Raw genomic sequence first — 15,555 nt, 5'->3', positions numbered from 1 at the left:
TCAGTTTTTTTTCAAACTCTGGTCCAACTCCTCCATAGTCCAATTCGTTTAGGCAGATGTGAACACACCAATTACACTCTGTTGCAGATGAAAACAACCGCACCAAGACTTTTTGGAAAGGGAAGTCAGTTCCAGGCAAACCCCCAGATGGTTCAAATGAGGTTTGAATGTGATCTGACATGGGACTGATCTAATGCTGTGTTCACGTGCTCTGGGACTATTGTGAGCTCCTTCTACTTCAGTGGGTTCATGTGGGTTTCCAGTTGGATAAGGTGAAAGATCAGCGTTACGTCTCAACTTGGACCATTCGGGTAGCATTGTTTCATCCGAGTTGTAATTCTGAGCTTGTCAAGTATTTCTGATTTGTAATCTCGGATTTATCATCTGTCTGAGAGCAAATGAACGCAGCATGTCTACCAGTGCATTATGGGTGAAATTGTGTGTGCTGTGGTAGTCATTTTTATCACTCTTTTAATTTAATATTTAATATTGTTTTTTATCAGTATGCTGCTGCTGGAGTATGTGAATTTCCCCTTGAGATTAATAAAGTATCTATCTATCTATCTATCTATCTATCTATCTATCTATCTATCTATCTATCTATCTATCTATCTATCTATCTATCTATCTGTCTGTCTGTCTGTCTGTCTGTCTGTCTGTCTGTCTGTCTGTCTGTCTGTCTGTCTGTCTGTCTGTCTGTCTGTCTAGTCACACTAAGAGTCTCATGCCTGTACATCCACAGCATAATGAGTCGAAGGTTAACATGGAGCATTAAAATCAATAAAATGGTAAACATTAATATGCAGATGGGTGCAAATGTAACTCAGGAGGAGGAGGAGGAGGTTGGGAGCGTGTGCTGATTACAGTGCGTTGCCACAGCCACCACATGATTAACTGGCAGGCTTGGCATCCAAGTGCAGCCTTGCAGTGGGTGACACCTCAGCACCACATTGGAACAGTCTGAGGTTTTTTTAAAGTGGCTGGAGTGCCAATCCTGCCACCAGCCCCCATGTTATCCATGAAAGTTGGAGGACCTGCTTGCATAACCAATACGAAGCAATCGTGGCTAAGGGCCTTGCTCAAGGGCCCAACGGAGTAGAGTCATATAACTCAATTTGCTTAAAACAACTTACACAGTTATCAGTTAATCAGACAAGCCTAGCACCTGATTCAGTGTCACAGCCTCTAACGTACGTGATCAGACAGCTGCTGGGAAGAAAAAATAAATAAATAAAAATGGTAAATTCACTTGTGATCAGGTCGATCAAAATACACACAGAAGTGGAGAGTAATGAGTAGTAGTACCCTGTGAGACTGGTAATCAAACCCCCTAATCTCACACCATAAAAGTGATGCACCCAGGTGAGGCGTCTTCTTAATGCAATCGCTTTTTAGGCAAAATGCGTATACTGAGGCACACTAACTTTGACATATAAAACCAAAATGAGCATTATTAACAAAAATTTACAAGACTTAATACAGTAGACCTGTGATTTGAGATAAATTAAATTGAAGTTATATGGTTACATTTACAAGGTGGCTACTCAATAGTAAATACACAACATGTCATATCATTTTCTAACCTGCTTAATCCAGACCAGAGTTCAGGGTTGGGGTGTAGCAGCCTATCCCAGCTAGCACAGGGTGCAAGGCAGGAACAAACCCTGGACAGGGCACCAGTACATCGAAGAGTGAACACACACACACACACGCACACCAAATTCACACTAGAGCCAGTTTATCATCACCAATTCACCTAAAATGCATGTCTGTGGACAGTAGGAGGAAACCCATGCAGACACGGGGAAAATATACAAATTCCACGCAGTAAATACACAACATCATGAAGTTAAATGAAACTCCCCAGATAAAACTGAGTCTGTGCTACCAGCAGAGCTCACATTCTTTTGCTCATTTGCCCATTTGAAGTGTGTCCTTTTTGTGCCATGCATGGTACCATGTCATTTTCAGGCAGTCTTCCAGTATTTTGCTCATAGACCTGTGATTGGTAAATAAACCAAATAATAATGGAACATACAGCAGTGTGCAAACACAAATGTTGTCGACCCTCCATGATATTTTTCCAGAGGAAAAAGCTGTTTCTGTCCAATAGAAGAAGTCCATGACACACTCACAGGGTGTTTATTGGAGTTTGCAGTGTGAAATACAACCAAATAACTTGAACTTGAAACAAAGTAGCAAATCATGCCCTGATTTGATACCAAGCACACAGACTGACTATGAGTGTGAAAACAGCACGAGTGTGTGTGCCCTGTGATGGACTGGCACCCCATCCTAGCCTCCAGGTCAGTTTCAGCAGTCAAGATATGCCCTGGCTCTGTATTGGCACAGGCAGGTTTGAAAACTGGACAGACTTTTAAACCACATTTTAATAAATGTACACATAGTTTGATCTAGTTACCTTTATAAAGTTACTGCACACACCATCATTTTGTGAACATATCGCTTGTCAGGCAACTCAGTATAAACACATTTACAAACGAGAATAAATAAATTTCCTGTTATCAGATTTAGCTCCCTCTTACAACCGTAATAAGTGAATAATGAAACAGGAAAAATGTTCATGTTGTTGAATTCTAATTGAAATTGTCTGTCAGGAGATGTAACCTTTAAGAAGCAAGAATTCCTAAAAAGATAACGAGATAGTGGCCTGGGGTCTTCAGTGGTTTACAAATTAGGCTGAAGAAAATGAGCAGACCTAAGTGATCTGTGCTGATCTGTCTTTTCCTATTCTGGTCACTTCTCTGGGACATTGGAGGAAGGGAACCAGTGAAATAAACAATGGAAGGTGAGAAAACATGAAGTAGACTTTCAATGTGATTTAACTGAATTGTGTGTTTAAAGTGATGAGTGCCTTTCTGCCTGGCTGATTTACTCTATTTTTAAAAATGACCATTAAATCCTTGCATGTTTTTCCAGTTCAGGGTCAGAAGGAGCCTATCCTGCCTACACTAAATTCAGGGTGAGTGCCAATGCTGTGGACCAGTGTATTGGAGGGCAGAGTGACAAACACCCACCCATAGTCACTCGTAAAGGGCTGACTTAGAGGGGCCAAGTAAGTTAAGCAGTGCATCTTTGTAATGTGGGAGGAAAGCTGAAGTCCACTGAGAGAAATTCATGCAGACTCCACACAGGATATTCCCAGTGCTGTATTCAACCCTGGTACTTTGGGGCTGCACGGCATCAGTGCTAACCACTGTGCCATGTGAAATCTGAGCAGTCACTTTAAGGGCTGTGGTTTCATTTTTTGTCACAGAAAGATGAGATTTATTGCAGCCATGGGTTTGTAGCTGGATATACAGTATTATTAATGAATATTGTAGCCTAAGCCACCTAATACCAGTTTGTCTCCTGTTTTATGCCGTGTACAGTGCAGTATAATCTCCTTGGCAGGTGTTTTCAGGTGAAGTGACCACATACATTTCAAAGTCTGTAATTCCTGAATTACAGTTTCCGAGTGACCTTTAAAGTCCTATTTTCTTGAAACACAGGTAATAAAGCCCATGGTCCCTCAATGTCATTTAAGATGCTGGATCAGTCTGCAGCATTTATCTTATAGAGGAATACAAAGAAGACAGAGAGATGCCTCCTGAATCTTAATGGGACTTTTTCGTACTTCTGTTTGTGCAGGCCTCTCTGTAATTCTGATCATTCCCAATGCCAGGCTTGAACTGGACTTATTCTGAACATCCATCCCATATACCCATTCAATTTCTGAATCTGCTTTTTACATTAGCCTACACTGGAAGCATCAGGTACAAGGCTGGAACGAACCCTGGATAAGATGTCAGCCTATTGCATGCATCCATACTCCCTCAAGCCAGGCCAGTGTAGAGTCAATAACATACTTTAGGTGTAACTGGTGATTCTCTGTTGGCTCTGTGTGTGGTTGTGAGCTTCACTGGGCTCTGTAATGGCTGGGCACTCTAATGTACTGCCAGCAAACTGAATAGTGAGAAAATGTAGAACACATGGAGCTAGGAAATGAATTGTTGTCAAAGCTCAAAACCGAGAAACTATACTTCCGAATTACCAAAAATGAGAACTTTGAGAAATGAGAAGAGAAAGTTTTGAGATCAAAAAAAACACTATAAAGGTAGACACAAAGAACTTTAGAAGTATTTGTTTATCCATATCATACGTAATCATGAAGCATCATGTCTGTGTTTTCAGCACAGCGACAGGAGTATTTTTAATAAGAAACTAGGAGATGTGTATGTATTATTGTAGTATTTCCCTCTACTTACCCTTTACCTGTTTCCTTCAAGGGTAAATGTACTTGTCAAGTTCGTTACTGGGTTGGTCTACTGTTGCACTTTAAGATTAACGCACAAACACACACACATAGCTATACGCATACACACAGAAACTCAACAGTGCCTTATTAATGACAAACACACAGCTGGTTAACCTCTGGCCCTTTAAACCACACAAGTGCCTTAGGAATAACACTCTCTCAGCACTTCAAGAGACGAATTTATTATCGGCACAAACAACATACACTGTTTTAATGATATTTCAGACCTAAATATAACTTTTGGTCTATAAGAATACATTTAAACATACAAAGGCTCAGCACTCTTGACTATAGGCCATTTATCAGCCAAGAATGCCTTACTTTATGTACTGTTCCCTACTATGGGGTGGATCTCTCACCCGCAACCTTAATAAACCTTGCAACACAGAGGTAATGGCAAACCTCCGGCTGCACCAGGCGCTCAAAGAAATCTACCTTACTACTTCAATCACTCTAGACATTAAGACAAAGCATAGAAAATTAAAAGCAGCATGATATTTATTACAGGAATAATAATAATACCAGTGGAACAAAGAATAATATAAAATAGGACTGATAGTAAAGTCTGGATATACTTAGTCTTCAGAAAAAGCTTACGAAAACTTAAAGATGCCAAGGATGAATGTCGCAGGCAGCTTGTGATCTAGCACTTGTAGTTATTCATTAGATACTTTTCTGACTATCAGATGGAAACGGCTGCATGTCAACGTCGCTCTGTTCTCTTCTGACATCTTCGTCCCTTCTTCTTCCTCCCTTCTTCCTTACTATATAGCTCTTCAGAAGAGGCATATTTATTCTAAAATTCTACCAGGGGGTTTTGCAAGATGTGATTGTTAGAGATTCTGATTGGCTGGCTGTCAATATGATGAATGAATTCACTGTCCGTTTTCCCAAACAATGAAACTTTTTTGATGTCGCCTGAGGTGTCGCTATGTCTTCCTTTCCCAGGCTGTAAAATAATTAGATGTCGATCCTTTCTCAAGTTCTAAAGTAATTGATAGTCTGAGCCACCAGCATGTCTTCCTTTCTTTGTTGAAACAGCTGTTTTAAAAGTGAGGTATAACTAGGAAGAAGACATGTTTTGATTTGTCCTGAATGTAGTTTATCTGTTGTCGTGTCTTGAACAAAATATAATGGAAATATAAACCAAAATGTACAGATTTTGTACCTCACAACAGTGTGTCAAACAGAAAAGGGTCTGTTGTGGTGTGAAAATTTGCATATAAGTTGATAAATATTTTGTATGTCTTCATTTGTAACTTATAACACTAATGTCAATCATTGATAAAAACAGCAATGATTTGATGGTTAAGAAAACCTGAAACTACACATCAGTATTTATCAGGTTGTATGGTTGCCAATATTCACTTGTACTTTGCTTATTGTTATTATCTTTATATATAATACACTACCGTGGCCGTCCATTTGTCTGTCCAGGATTTTAAATCACCTGTAGCTCGCAAACCGTTTGAACTATTGACCTGAAATTTGGTACACATATACTACGTGATGTCTACTATCTGCTTTCAGGGTGATGATTGACCACCAAGGTTATTCCTCTTTTTATTTTTATTTTATTTTATTTTAGAATCAACTCTTGGCAGCGGACAGCAGGACGGACATGCAGTGCATGCGTACAGGCGCCATTCTCATCCCTACCACATTTGCCATCACTTCCCCTAACTCTTCATATCTTAAATCATTCTTGAGGGAGACTGAAGACTTAAGTGCCAGCTTAAGTGAAAAATTAAAGAAAACATACTAAGTAATTGCAACACTAACACTGACTTAATCAGTTTTAATGCAAAAAGATGCCAACGAAAGAAGAAAAGAAGTGGGCCGCTAGGGTAGAGAAAGGAAGAGCTGCTCAGGAAGTAGCAAGCACATCAACCTCTGAGCAAACGAATGCTAAACATACAGAGAAAGATGAGGAAAACTAGGAATGCTTAAGTCAAATGTATTCACTGGACATTATTGTGCAGTGCGCCATTACTGGTTTATGAATATTATCAATAATACATTATTTAAAGTGTAACTTAACTCCTGCTTGTCTTTTACTACACCTAATTGCCTGAGGTTATAAATGTAGAAGGGAAGGTGGGGAAAAATTATATATTACAATACCAATGTGAGATTTGAGGCATTCTGACAAAGGCTACACATTAATAATACAAAAAGGGGAAAAGTAGAGTAATATAGAACTCTACCAAGACAAAACAGGGTCGAAGCCAGGAGATCAATAGAAACATAATAAGCCAGAATGTGAGGCACAAATCGAAGTTAAAAGGTGAAGCAAAAGGTCAATACTGAAAAAAACAACAAGAAGAAAGAATTTAGTGACAGGTTTGGTAAGGTTTTGAATTCACAGATCAGGTAAGGCGCTCCACCTATGGCCGACCTTTTAACCTGTCACACCTAACCCTAACCTTTGAGGTCACAGGACATGAATCTAGTGACAGGTTAGAAATAATGGCGGTGATTGTAGAAACTTAAAATGGCAACCAAAGCAGACAAAAAAAAAAAAAAATACATAACACATGAACTATTTGGAGACGGAAAAAATAAATGTCAGAATATGAATCCTCTGGCTCAGAAACCCTCGGAATGAGTTTACACTTATGCTAAATGATTAACACATTTGAATAAAAAATTAATGACACAACACATAATATAACAATGTCTCTATTTAAACTGCCAGAACAATGCTGTCAGGTGTTGGGACACACAGAATCACACATCCAGCAACCAAGAACAACGTCTATGCAACAGAGCCCATGAAATAGTAATGCCCATGAATAACAAGATGGCGTTGCAGAAACTGAAATAAAAATTTTAAGTTGTACTTTTTTCCATAGTGAACTAAAAAATAGGAAAATTGTATGGAAATGTTATATAAGACACAAAAAATATGTTCATGGCAAAACCTTGGATAAGACTTAAATATTTAGAGAAATAGATTTTTACAGGTAGAGATACACAACACCCATGCAGTGAAGGTTCCTGTGTACCACACAATGTTTTTGGGATAAGCGCTCACCCTGGGTAACACTAATTTATAGTAAGTAGGTTTGAGAATTTTATGCATGTCTAGAGATGTGGGAAGAAACTGGAGTACCTGAAGAAAACCTGAATCAACAAAGGTGTCACATTAACATGTTGCTATACGTGTCATTTTGGGCATTTTATGTTGTTCCCCTGAAGATTCTGTTTTTGTGGTTTATTTTAATACACTCTTGTTTTATTTATCAATTCACTGAATGGAGGTGTCATGTGATCGCATATTTCATATGATTAATGGCTTCTGAACACTGGCTGGAAGTCGATAGCTTAGAGTCCACTATGACTCCTAAATCCTTTTCATAAGGTGTACTCTTGATCCTAACATTTTTACTTCCTCTGTATAATACTTTACATTTACTGACATTAAATTTCATGTGCCACAAATCTGGCCAAGTCTGTACGCTGTCCATTAGATCTCATAAGCAGTTGCACTTCCATGTCCCTCCCAACATCAGCGTACTACAGAGTACTTTGGAATGAAGACATTAAACTGAAATGCCTGGATGAAGGAGGGTACGTACACCAAAAATTCAATGACAAGGCCAGGATTAGAACTCTGGACTGTGCCAACTTATGTGCCACCTTGCCACCCTAATGCAAATAAATGCATTGCGATAAAATTTAAAAGCTGCCTATAGCAGTGAGTGTCCATGTAGCTTTGCTGTCATTTAAGGAGTCCAGTTGCTGTGTCTAGATCTTAAAATCATCCTCTCAATCCTGATTTATTTGACAGAAAATTCACTTATTTTTTGTTTAAACAGTGATTTTTCTTTTCCTGAGGAATTGTCGGTCTGCCACTGCATCTCATGTTTATCTTGAACATGACTTTTGACAGCGAGGCTGATTGATGGGAGTCTGATGGGTTGGAAGTGAGAACCGTTGACCCAGAGTTTATTAATGGCTGGCAGAAATGACCTCAGCAGAGACTATCCATTTTAATTTCTTTGTTTACTTCATTCTCCATCTAATATTTTCAAATGAAAAAATGCCTTTCAAAATATAAGAATTTAATGGAGAGTTCATTTACTGCATTTATCTAAAACCATTCTGCAATGGTTTGTGGGGAGCCAGATCCTATCTATCTATCTATCTATCTATCTATCTATCTATCTATCTATCTATCTATCTATCTATCTATCTATCTATCTATCTATCTATCTATCTATCTATCTATCTATCTATCTATCTATCTATCTATCTATCTATCTATCTATCTATCTATCTATCCGTGTGTTCTCATTATGTGATCACAGAAGCCCATCCTGAATGGAAACCAGCCACTCACATTTTCTCACAGTGAGTTAATTTCATGCTTCCAAATAATTAAACACGCATATTTTTGGGGATGTGAAATGCAACAGGTGTACTTGGGGGAAAACATCCTCAGAGAACATGCAAGCTCCACACAGACAGTGACTGGGCTGAATATTGAAAGTTTGTTGCTAGAGCAGCACTCACCACTGAGCTTGGCTTACCAAGTACTACATGCAATGCACGCATTTTTAATTATACAAAGCAGCTTACAAATTATAATTGCATGATTATTTTCAATTTTCTAAACAGTGATCTTAGGTGTGTTTAGTATTTAAAGGTCACTGGTGGGCTTTGAGCTGATAGGTGTTTAATTAGCTGCAGTCGCACTGGGATGTATCGTTCATTCTGGGTGAGTAGCTATTTAGTCACATCAAATCCATTCACTTCTGATCCCGCTTAATCCAGTTCAGGCTTGCTGGGAGTTCAGAACCTATTCTTGTATCACTGGAGGTAAAGCAGGAACCATCTGTGGATGGGGTGCCAGCCCATCACTGGCCAGACTCACAGTCACTCATGTCAGGAAAGTTTCAAGTCACTAATTAGCTTATCTAACAAATCTTTGGGATGTTAGAGAAAAAGCAGAATTTAAAATAAAAACCAACACAGACAAGGAGAGAACATATAATACAGACATCACATAAGTATGTAATAGGCCTTGGATTTGAGAGCTGATGGAAATCTGAGTCCTAAATGCTAACCACTGAGCCACCATGTAGCCCACATATCAAATCCAGTGGTTCCCAATTAGTAATTCACTCGTGTCTCGCTACATTTCCAATAAAGTTAGTTCACATTTATTTATTTAGCTGACCTTTATATCCAAAGTGACCTTTAAATCAGTGTACAGTGGTACTTGTTCTACAGTAGTAATCATGTCAATCTTTCAGAATCCCAAAGCAAAACAGTAAAGGGGATTTGCTCTGCAGTTTTAGCTGCTTAGCCACTGGGCTGATATTTCTGTTAAATGAATCGTGACTTCTAGGGAACTCTTTTGCAATTTAGGATTTAGTAGGTTTCACGGTCATAGGTGGATTTAACTGTACACAAGTCTGTCCATTTTTGAACACCAGTTTGATCCAATTAAAGGCCATAGGAGGCTTACATCATGCAGAAGACCAATACTCAGTGGGTGGCCAGTCTACTGCAGAAGACAAACTTAATCAATTACCCTTCACTTATAAACAGTGGATTCAGAAAGTATTCAGACCTTTCATATCCTGCTCACTTTATTGTGTTGTAAGTTTAATTTCAAATGAAAAAATGCCATTTTTGCCCATTAATCTACACTCAGTAATCCATAATGACAAAGTGAGCCCGTGTTTTCAGAAAGATATGAAATGGATTAAAAATCAAAAATGGAAATTCTTCATTCATTTTAGTATTTAGATCCTTAATTGAATACTTTTGGAAGCCAGTTTGGCAGCAGTTATAGCTTGAGATCTTCTTGGGTATGCTTCTACAAGCTTTTCACACATGGATTTTAGTAGTTCATCCCATTCTTCCTGGCAGATCTTCTCAAGTTCTGTTAGATTGGATGGGAGGTGTCCGCAAACTGTCATCTTTAAATGTCTCCACAGATGTTCTATGGAGTTTAAGCCTGGACTTTGTCTGGACTATTCAAGGACTTGTCACAGATTTGTCTTGACTATATACTTCAGATGATTGTCGTGCTGAATGTCTGATGTCACATGCTCTCTGGAGCAGTTTTTCTTTATGCACGACTCTGTAGTTGGCTGCATTCATCCTTCTCTCAATGCTGACCAGTCTCCCTGTTCCTGCCGCTGAGTTGCATCCCCACTGCATGATGCTACCACCACCTTGCTTCATTGTAGGAACGGTATTATACAGGTGATAAGCAGTTCTTGGAGTTCTGCTCAAAGAGTTCAATATGTCCCTCATTGTTGTGGTGTGAGCCCTTTTAGGACTGAGTCTCTTTGTAATTTTATGACAGGGTTGGGGGAAGTACCTCAAACAAGTTTGGCAAGTGATTCTCTGTAGGACCCTCTCAATCACCCACCACAGGAAAGCCAGACTGCCTAGACGGCACGCTTCACCTTAACACATGGTTTTGTGGGCAGGTGTGAAGGTATTCTATGCCCCATTGGTCTGAAGTATGGCTGTTTGGAATTGGCTTGTATCAGAGGCCTTTAAGTGCCATGACACCCTATTGGCTATAGAAGTTGGACAAGTCAAGTCAAGTTGGGGAGCATGCACTGGTACAGTGTGTTGCCGCACCCACTACACAACGAAACAACGAATCCCGGTTGGCAACCCCACAGGCAGACACGCAGTCCAGTCCCACCCACCGGAAATGACCCTCTATCTCCCACAGCCAGGTGTTACGTGGGCGACCCCTTGGCCTAATCCAGCCATTTGGGTCCCCAACAATGAGGATGTTATGAGCTGGATCACCCTCAGGGAAATGCGTCACATGGCCAAAGTGCCGTAACTGACGCTCCCTCACAATGCAGGTAATGTGCCTCATTCGGGACTCCATGAGCAACCGCTCATTCGACACAAAGTCAGACCAACGGTACCCAAGGATTTTCCGGAGAGACACAGTACCAAAGGAGTCCAGTCTTCATCTCAGGTCACTAAATAGTGTCCATGTCTCATGACCATATAGCAAGACAGGAGGCACCAGGACTCTAAAGACTTGGACCTTTGTCCTTTTGCATAGATATCAGGAGTGCCACACACCCCTTTCCAGCGACCTCATGACCCCCATGCTCTCCCAATCCGTCTACTGACTTCATTTACCGAACCAGAGAATCTATCTCCTCAAGCTCTCAGAGTCCTCTAAATGGCATCTGGCAAATTCCAAGTAGGCTATCATATGTCTTTTATTCAAGAGTGCTGTTGACATTGTTGTACTTCTGTCAGGTTCTCCCATTTCAGCAGATGACTTATGAAATTTTGTTAGACTGACCATTGGGTTCTCTGCCACCTCCCTGACCAAGGCTCTTCTTGCTTAGATACTCAGTTTGGCCAGGTGGCAAGCTCCTGGAAGAGTCCTGTTGGTTCCAAACTTCTTCCATTTAACAATTATTAATGCTGCTCTTCTCCAGGGAACACACAAAGCTTTAGATATGGTTTTTGCCTATACAGTGGGGGAAATAATTATTTGATCCCCTGCTGAATTAGTAAGTTTGCTTGGTTACAAAGAAATGAACAGTTTCTAATTTTTATGGTAGTTTCATTTTTAACAAAGAGAGACAGAATAACAACCAAAAATCCAGAAAAAACACATTACATAAAAGTTACAATTTCATTTGCATATAATTAAGAGAAATAAGTATTTGATATCCAAGCAAAGCATGACTTAGTACTTGGTGGAGAAACCCTTGTTGGCAAGCACAGTGATAAGATGTTTCTTGTAGTTGGTCTCCAGGTTTGGACACATCTCAGGAGGGATGTTGACCCGCTCCTCTTTACAGAAACTCCCTAAATCCTTTAGGTTTCTTGGCTGCCACTTAGCAACTGGAAACTTCAGCTCCCTCCACAGATTTTCTGCAGGATTAATGTCTGGAGACTGGCTAGGCCACTCCATGACCTCAATGTGCTTCTTCTTTAGCCACTCCTTTGTTGCCTTGGCGGTATGTTTTGGGATATTGGTATACTGGTAGACCCATCCATGACCCATCTTCAATATTCTGGCTGAGGGAAGCAAGTTCTCGTCCAAATGTATTTTACAGTACATGGCCCCATCCATTGGCCCCTCAATGCGGTGAAGTCATCCTGTACCCTTAACCATTACGGTGTAGTGTTTTACCAGTGGTGGTATTGGTGACTGTGGTGGTCCCAACTGCCTTCAGATCATTAATAGTTTCCTCCTGTGTACTTTTGGGCTGATCCCTTAACTTTCTCATGATCATCCTCACCTCATGAGGCAAGATCTTGCATGGAGCTCCAGGCAGAGGGCGATTGACGGTAATTTTATATTTCTTCCATCTCTGAATAATCACACCAACAGTTGTCACCTTCTCACTAAGCTTCTTGCTGATGGTCTTGTAGCCCATTCCAGCCTTGTGCAGATCTACAATCTTGTCCCTGACATCCTTTGACAGCTCTTTGGTCTTGCCCATGGTGGTGTAAAGGTTGTAATGGAAGAAATTGATTCTGTGGACAGATGTGCTTTATACACATAATGAATTGAGATCAGGAGTATATGTAATTGATTGATTGATTGATTGATTGATTGTAATCTGTGTGCCACGTGGGCAGACAGCCAATCTGTGGGAGTCAGAATTCTGGCTGGGTTGTAGGGGCTCAAATACCTATTTCTCTCAATGATATGCAAATCCATTTATAACTTTTATGCAATGTGTTTTTTCAGGATTTTGGGTTGATATTCTGTCTCTCTCCATTAAAATTAAACTACCATAAAAATGAGAGACTGTTCATTTCTTTGTAAATGAGCAAACTTAATATTTCAGCAGGGGATCAATTGATTATTTCCCCCACTGTATATGCCTTAGCAAAATTTGATTGTGAATACTGCAGAGAGGTCCTTGGTCCTCATGGCTTGGTTTTTGTCCTGACATGGGGTTTGAATTATGGTACCTCCTATACACAGGTATGTGCCTTCCAATGCTCAATCAGTTAAGTTTGCCAAAAGTGGTCTCCAATCAAATTCTAAACACATCTCAAGAAGAATTAAAGCAAACAGGATCCACCAGACCACAAATTGGAGTGCCACAGCAAAGGGTCTGAACACTTGTATGAATGAGAGATTTCGGTTTTTGAATTTTAATACATTGGCAAACCTTTAAACTTGTACTCATCCTGGTCTCCATGGATTACTGGATGTGGATTGATGGATGAAAATGGGAAATTTACCCATTTAAAACAAAATGTACAACAAAATAAAGTGTGTAGAAAGTGAAGGGATCTGCATAATCTCTTAATCTACTGTAGAAATTTTAATTGTTGGGCTACCATGGGATGGTTCCTGCCTTCTGTCCAATGCTACTGTAATATGCTGCTATGATCCAGACTTGGCTTAAATGTGGTTTGATGATAGACAGGTGAGTTTACAAAGCATGTAGAAGCAGAAAACAGAGCAGTAATGTGCTTGGCTGCAGCCTCGTTATCACAAGGATTTTCCTGCTTCTACTTGTTTTGCTGAACAAACTAACTCATGGGGAAAATGGAGCTGCTTGGCTACAGCAATCGGGCACTGGAACTAATTGCTCTGAGTAATGGTGCCAATTTTGCTCTCTGTTACAGAAGGGAAGGTTTATGCTTTGGGAGGAATGGGATCCGACACATCTCCTCAGGCTCTGGTGCGTGTTTACAGCCCCGGGAAGGACCAGTGGCAGCCTCTCCCATCCATGCCAACTCCACGATACGGTGCCAGCTCTTTTTTACGGGGGAATAAGATCTACGTTTTGGGTAGGTAATGATAATTGTCTCGTTTTTAGTTGTAGCATCAGAAATAAATGAACTTCACTTGTGGTGATAAATCTATGGAAAATGGACCTTCTATATGGCCAGCACAAGGAGGGCATAACCACATAGTGGGAAGTTATGGAGCACAGTGTACTTGCTGACAGTGGCTCTCCCATGAAGTTATTTTGTATTGTATTTAAGGGAAATTTGGGTGAATTATTCAAGTTTTATTCCAGTCAAAGAATCCTGATGCTTGATGTAGAAGCTGTGCTGCATCCTTGCCAGGGCCCTGAATTGCCATCATGTCATCATGCCATGCTTAAGCCTGCATAGCTGGTTGATGTGTTCCTGCAGCTCTCTGACTCTGTGACCATGCTGGGGTAGCTTGTAAGTGAGGATGGCATTACGTTAGCACTTCTGATGGAGTGTTGTTTAGGAAACTGAGCTCAGAAAGGCTGTTGGGTCAGTACAGTACAGTTTGGCAAGAGTGGTAGGTGCCTACTTGTTTTGTTCCTTGTCTGAGGAGCGATGCCATTGATATGTTAGCCAAGAACACTCACACTCTGACCATTTAGGTGTAGAAGTTTGATACTTATGTCATAGCGCTGATGTGATGGATATAAGGGATGCTGCTGTTAGTCAGGCTACTCTAGTTACGTATTCATATCATCATTCCAGTCTTGAAAATGAACATCTCCTGTGTCACAGCATGGAGTCTACAGCCCTAGTTTGTGCAAGGCTGATTTTTAGGTGCCCACAGGATTAGCTGCAGCTGCTACAAGACGACATTGGTCCATGTGAGTCCCTGAAGGATATTGCAGCCAGTTTTGTTACTTACTGTATGGTGCACACTAAGACATACAGATTTACTACAACTTTTGGTAGATTCAGTAAAAATGGCCATAGCCAATCACTAGTGTGCCTGCCATAGTATTAGGGGACAAATGTGGACATATTTTCTGTGATTTCTCATTCTAATTGTCCTGCTGCATGGCAACTTTGTTACCATCAGCTTCTTGGGATAGAATTTAAGGCATGTTTCCATTGACTTGTTTCCAGATCAAAATGACAGATGGAGGTCATGTTTATTGTCATGAAGCAAGCCGGCATCAGAATTGTTACAAATGCTGCTTTTCTAAAGATGCTGCTGTTTCTGGTTTGCGCTGTGTAATATGCTGTGCTGTACAACAAAGATGTTGCTTCCTGAACAGTTCTGTATGTTATCTTATGGATGTTGACCAGCTAATTACAAAATTACAAAAATCACCCACCATTTTATTGCAATCACCTGTTTTGTGATATATTCTTCATATTATACATACACAGTACAACAACTACAACCGGAGCATCTGTTGTGATCCAAAAGTAGTGTCACTGCTCCTAGGAAAGAAGTTCAGAAAGGCCGAGTCCTGCTGTCTCATTTGTGATTGGGGTAGCCAAGCTAAAGAGTCTTATTACATTAAAAGAACTGA

General features: G+C 40.2%; 1 protein-coding gene across 4 annotated transcripts in view; it reads left to right on the top strand.

The window, feature by feature from the left end:
• Positions 1-15,555, top strand: part of LOC114668664 (kelch domain-containing protein 8B-like) — a 523,257-nt gene that overhangs the window by 251,609 nt on the left and 256,093 nt on the right. For 3 of the 4 annotated variants that reach the window (XM_028824538.2, XM_051921167.1, XM_051921168.1), the window contains exon 3: positions 13,922-14,086. The exons of the other annotated variant lie outside the window; for it this stretch is intronic. In XM_028824538.2, coding sequence (XP_028680371.1) covers positions 13,922-14,086 — 165 coding nt within the window. The remainder of the gene's footprint in view (positions 1-13,921; positions 14,087-15,555) is intronic. 4 annotated transcript variants of the gene reach the window in all.

Source organism: Erpetoichthys calabaricus, chromosome 18 (assembly GCF_900747795.2).
Source record: "Erpetoichthys calabaricus chromosome 18, fErpCal1.3, whole genome shotgun sequence".
NCBI classification, from domain to species: domain Eukaryota; kingdom Metazoa; phylum Chordata; class Cladistia; order Polypteriformes; family Polypteridae; genus Erpetoichthys; species Erpetoichthys calabaricus.
The sequence above is the reverse complement of the archived record's forward strand: the minus strand, read 5'-3'. Positions and strand labels throughout refer to the sequence as shown.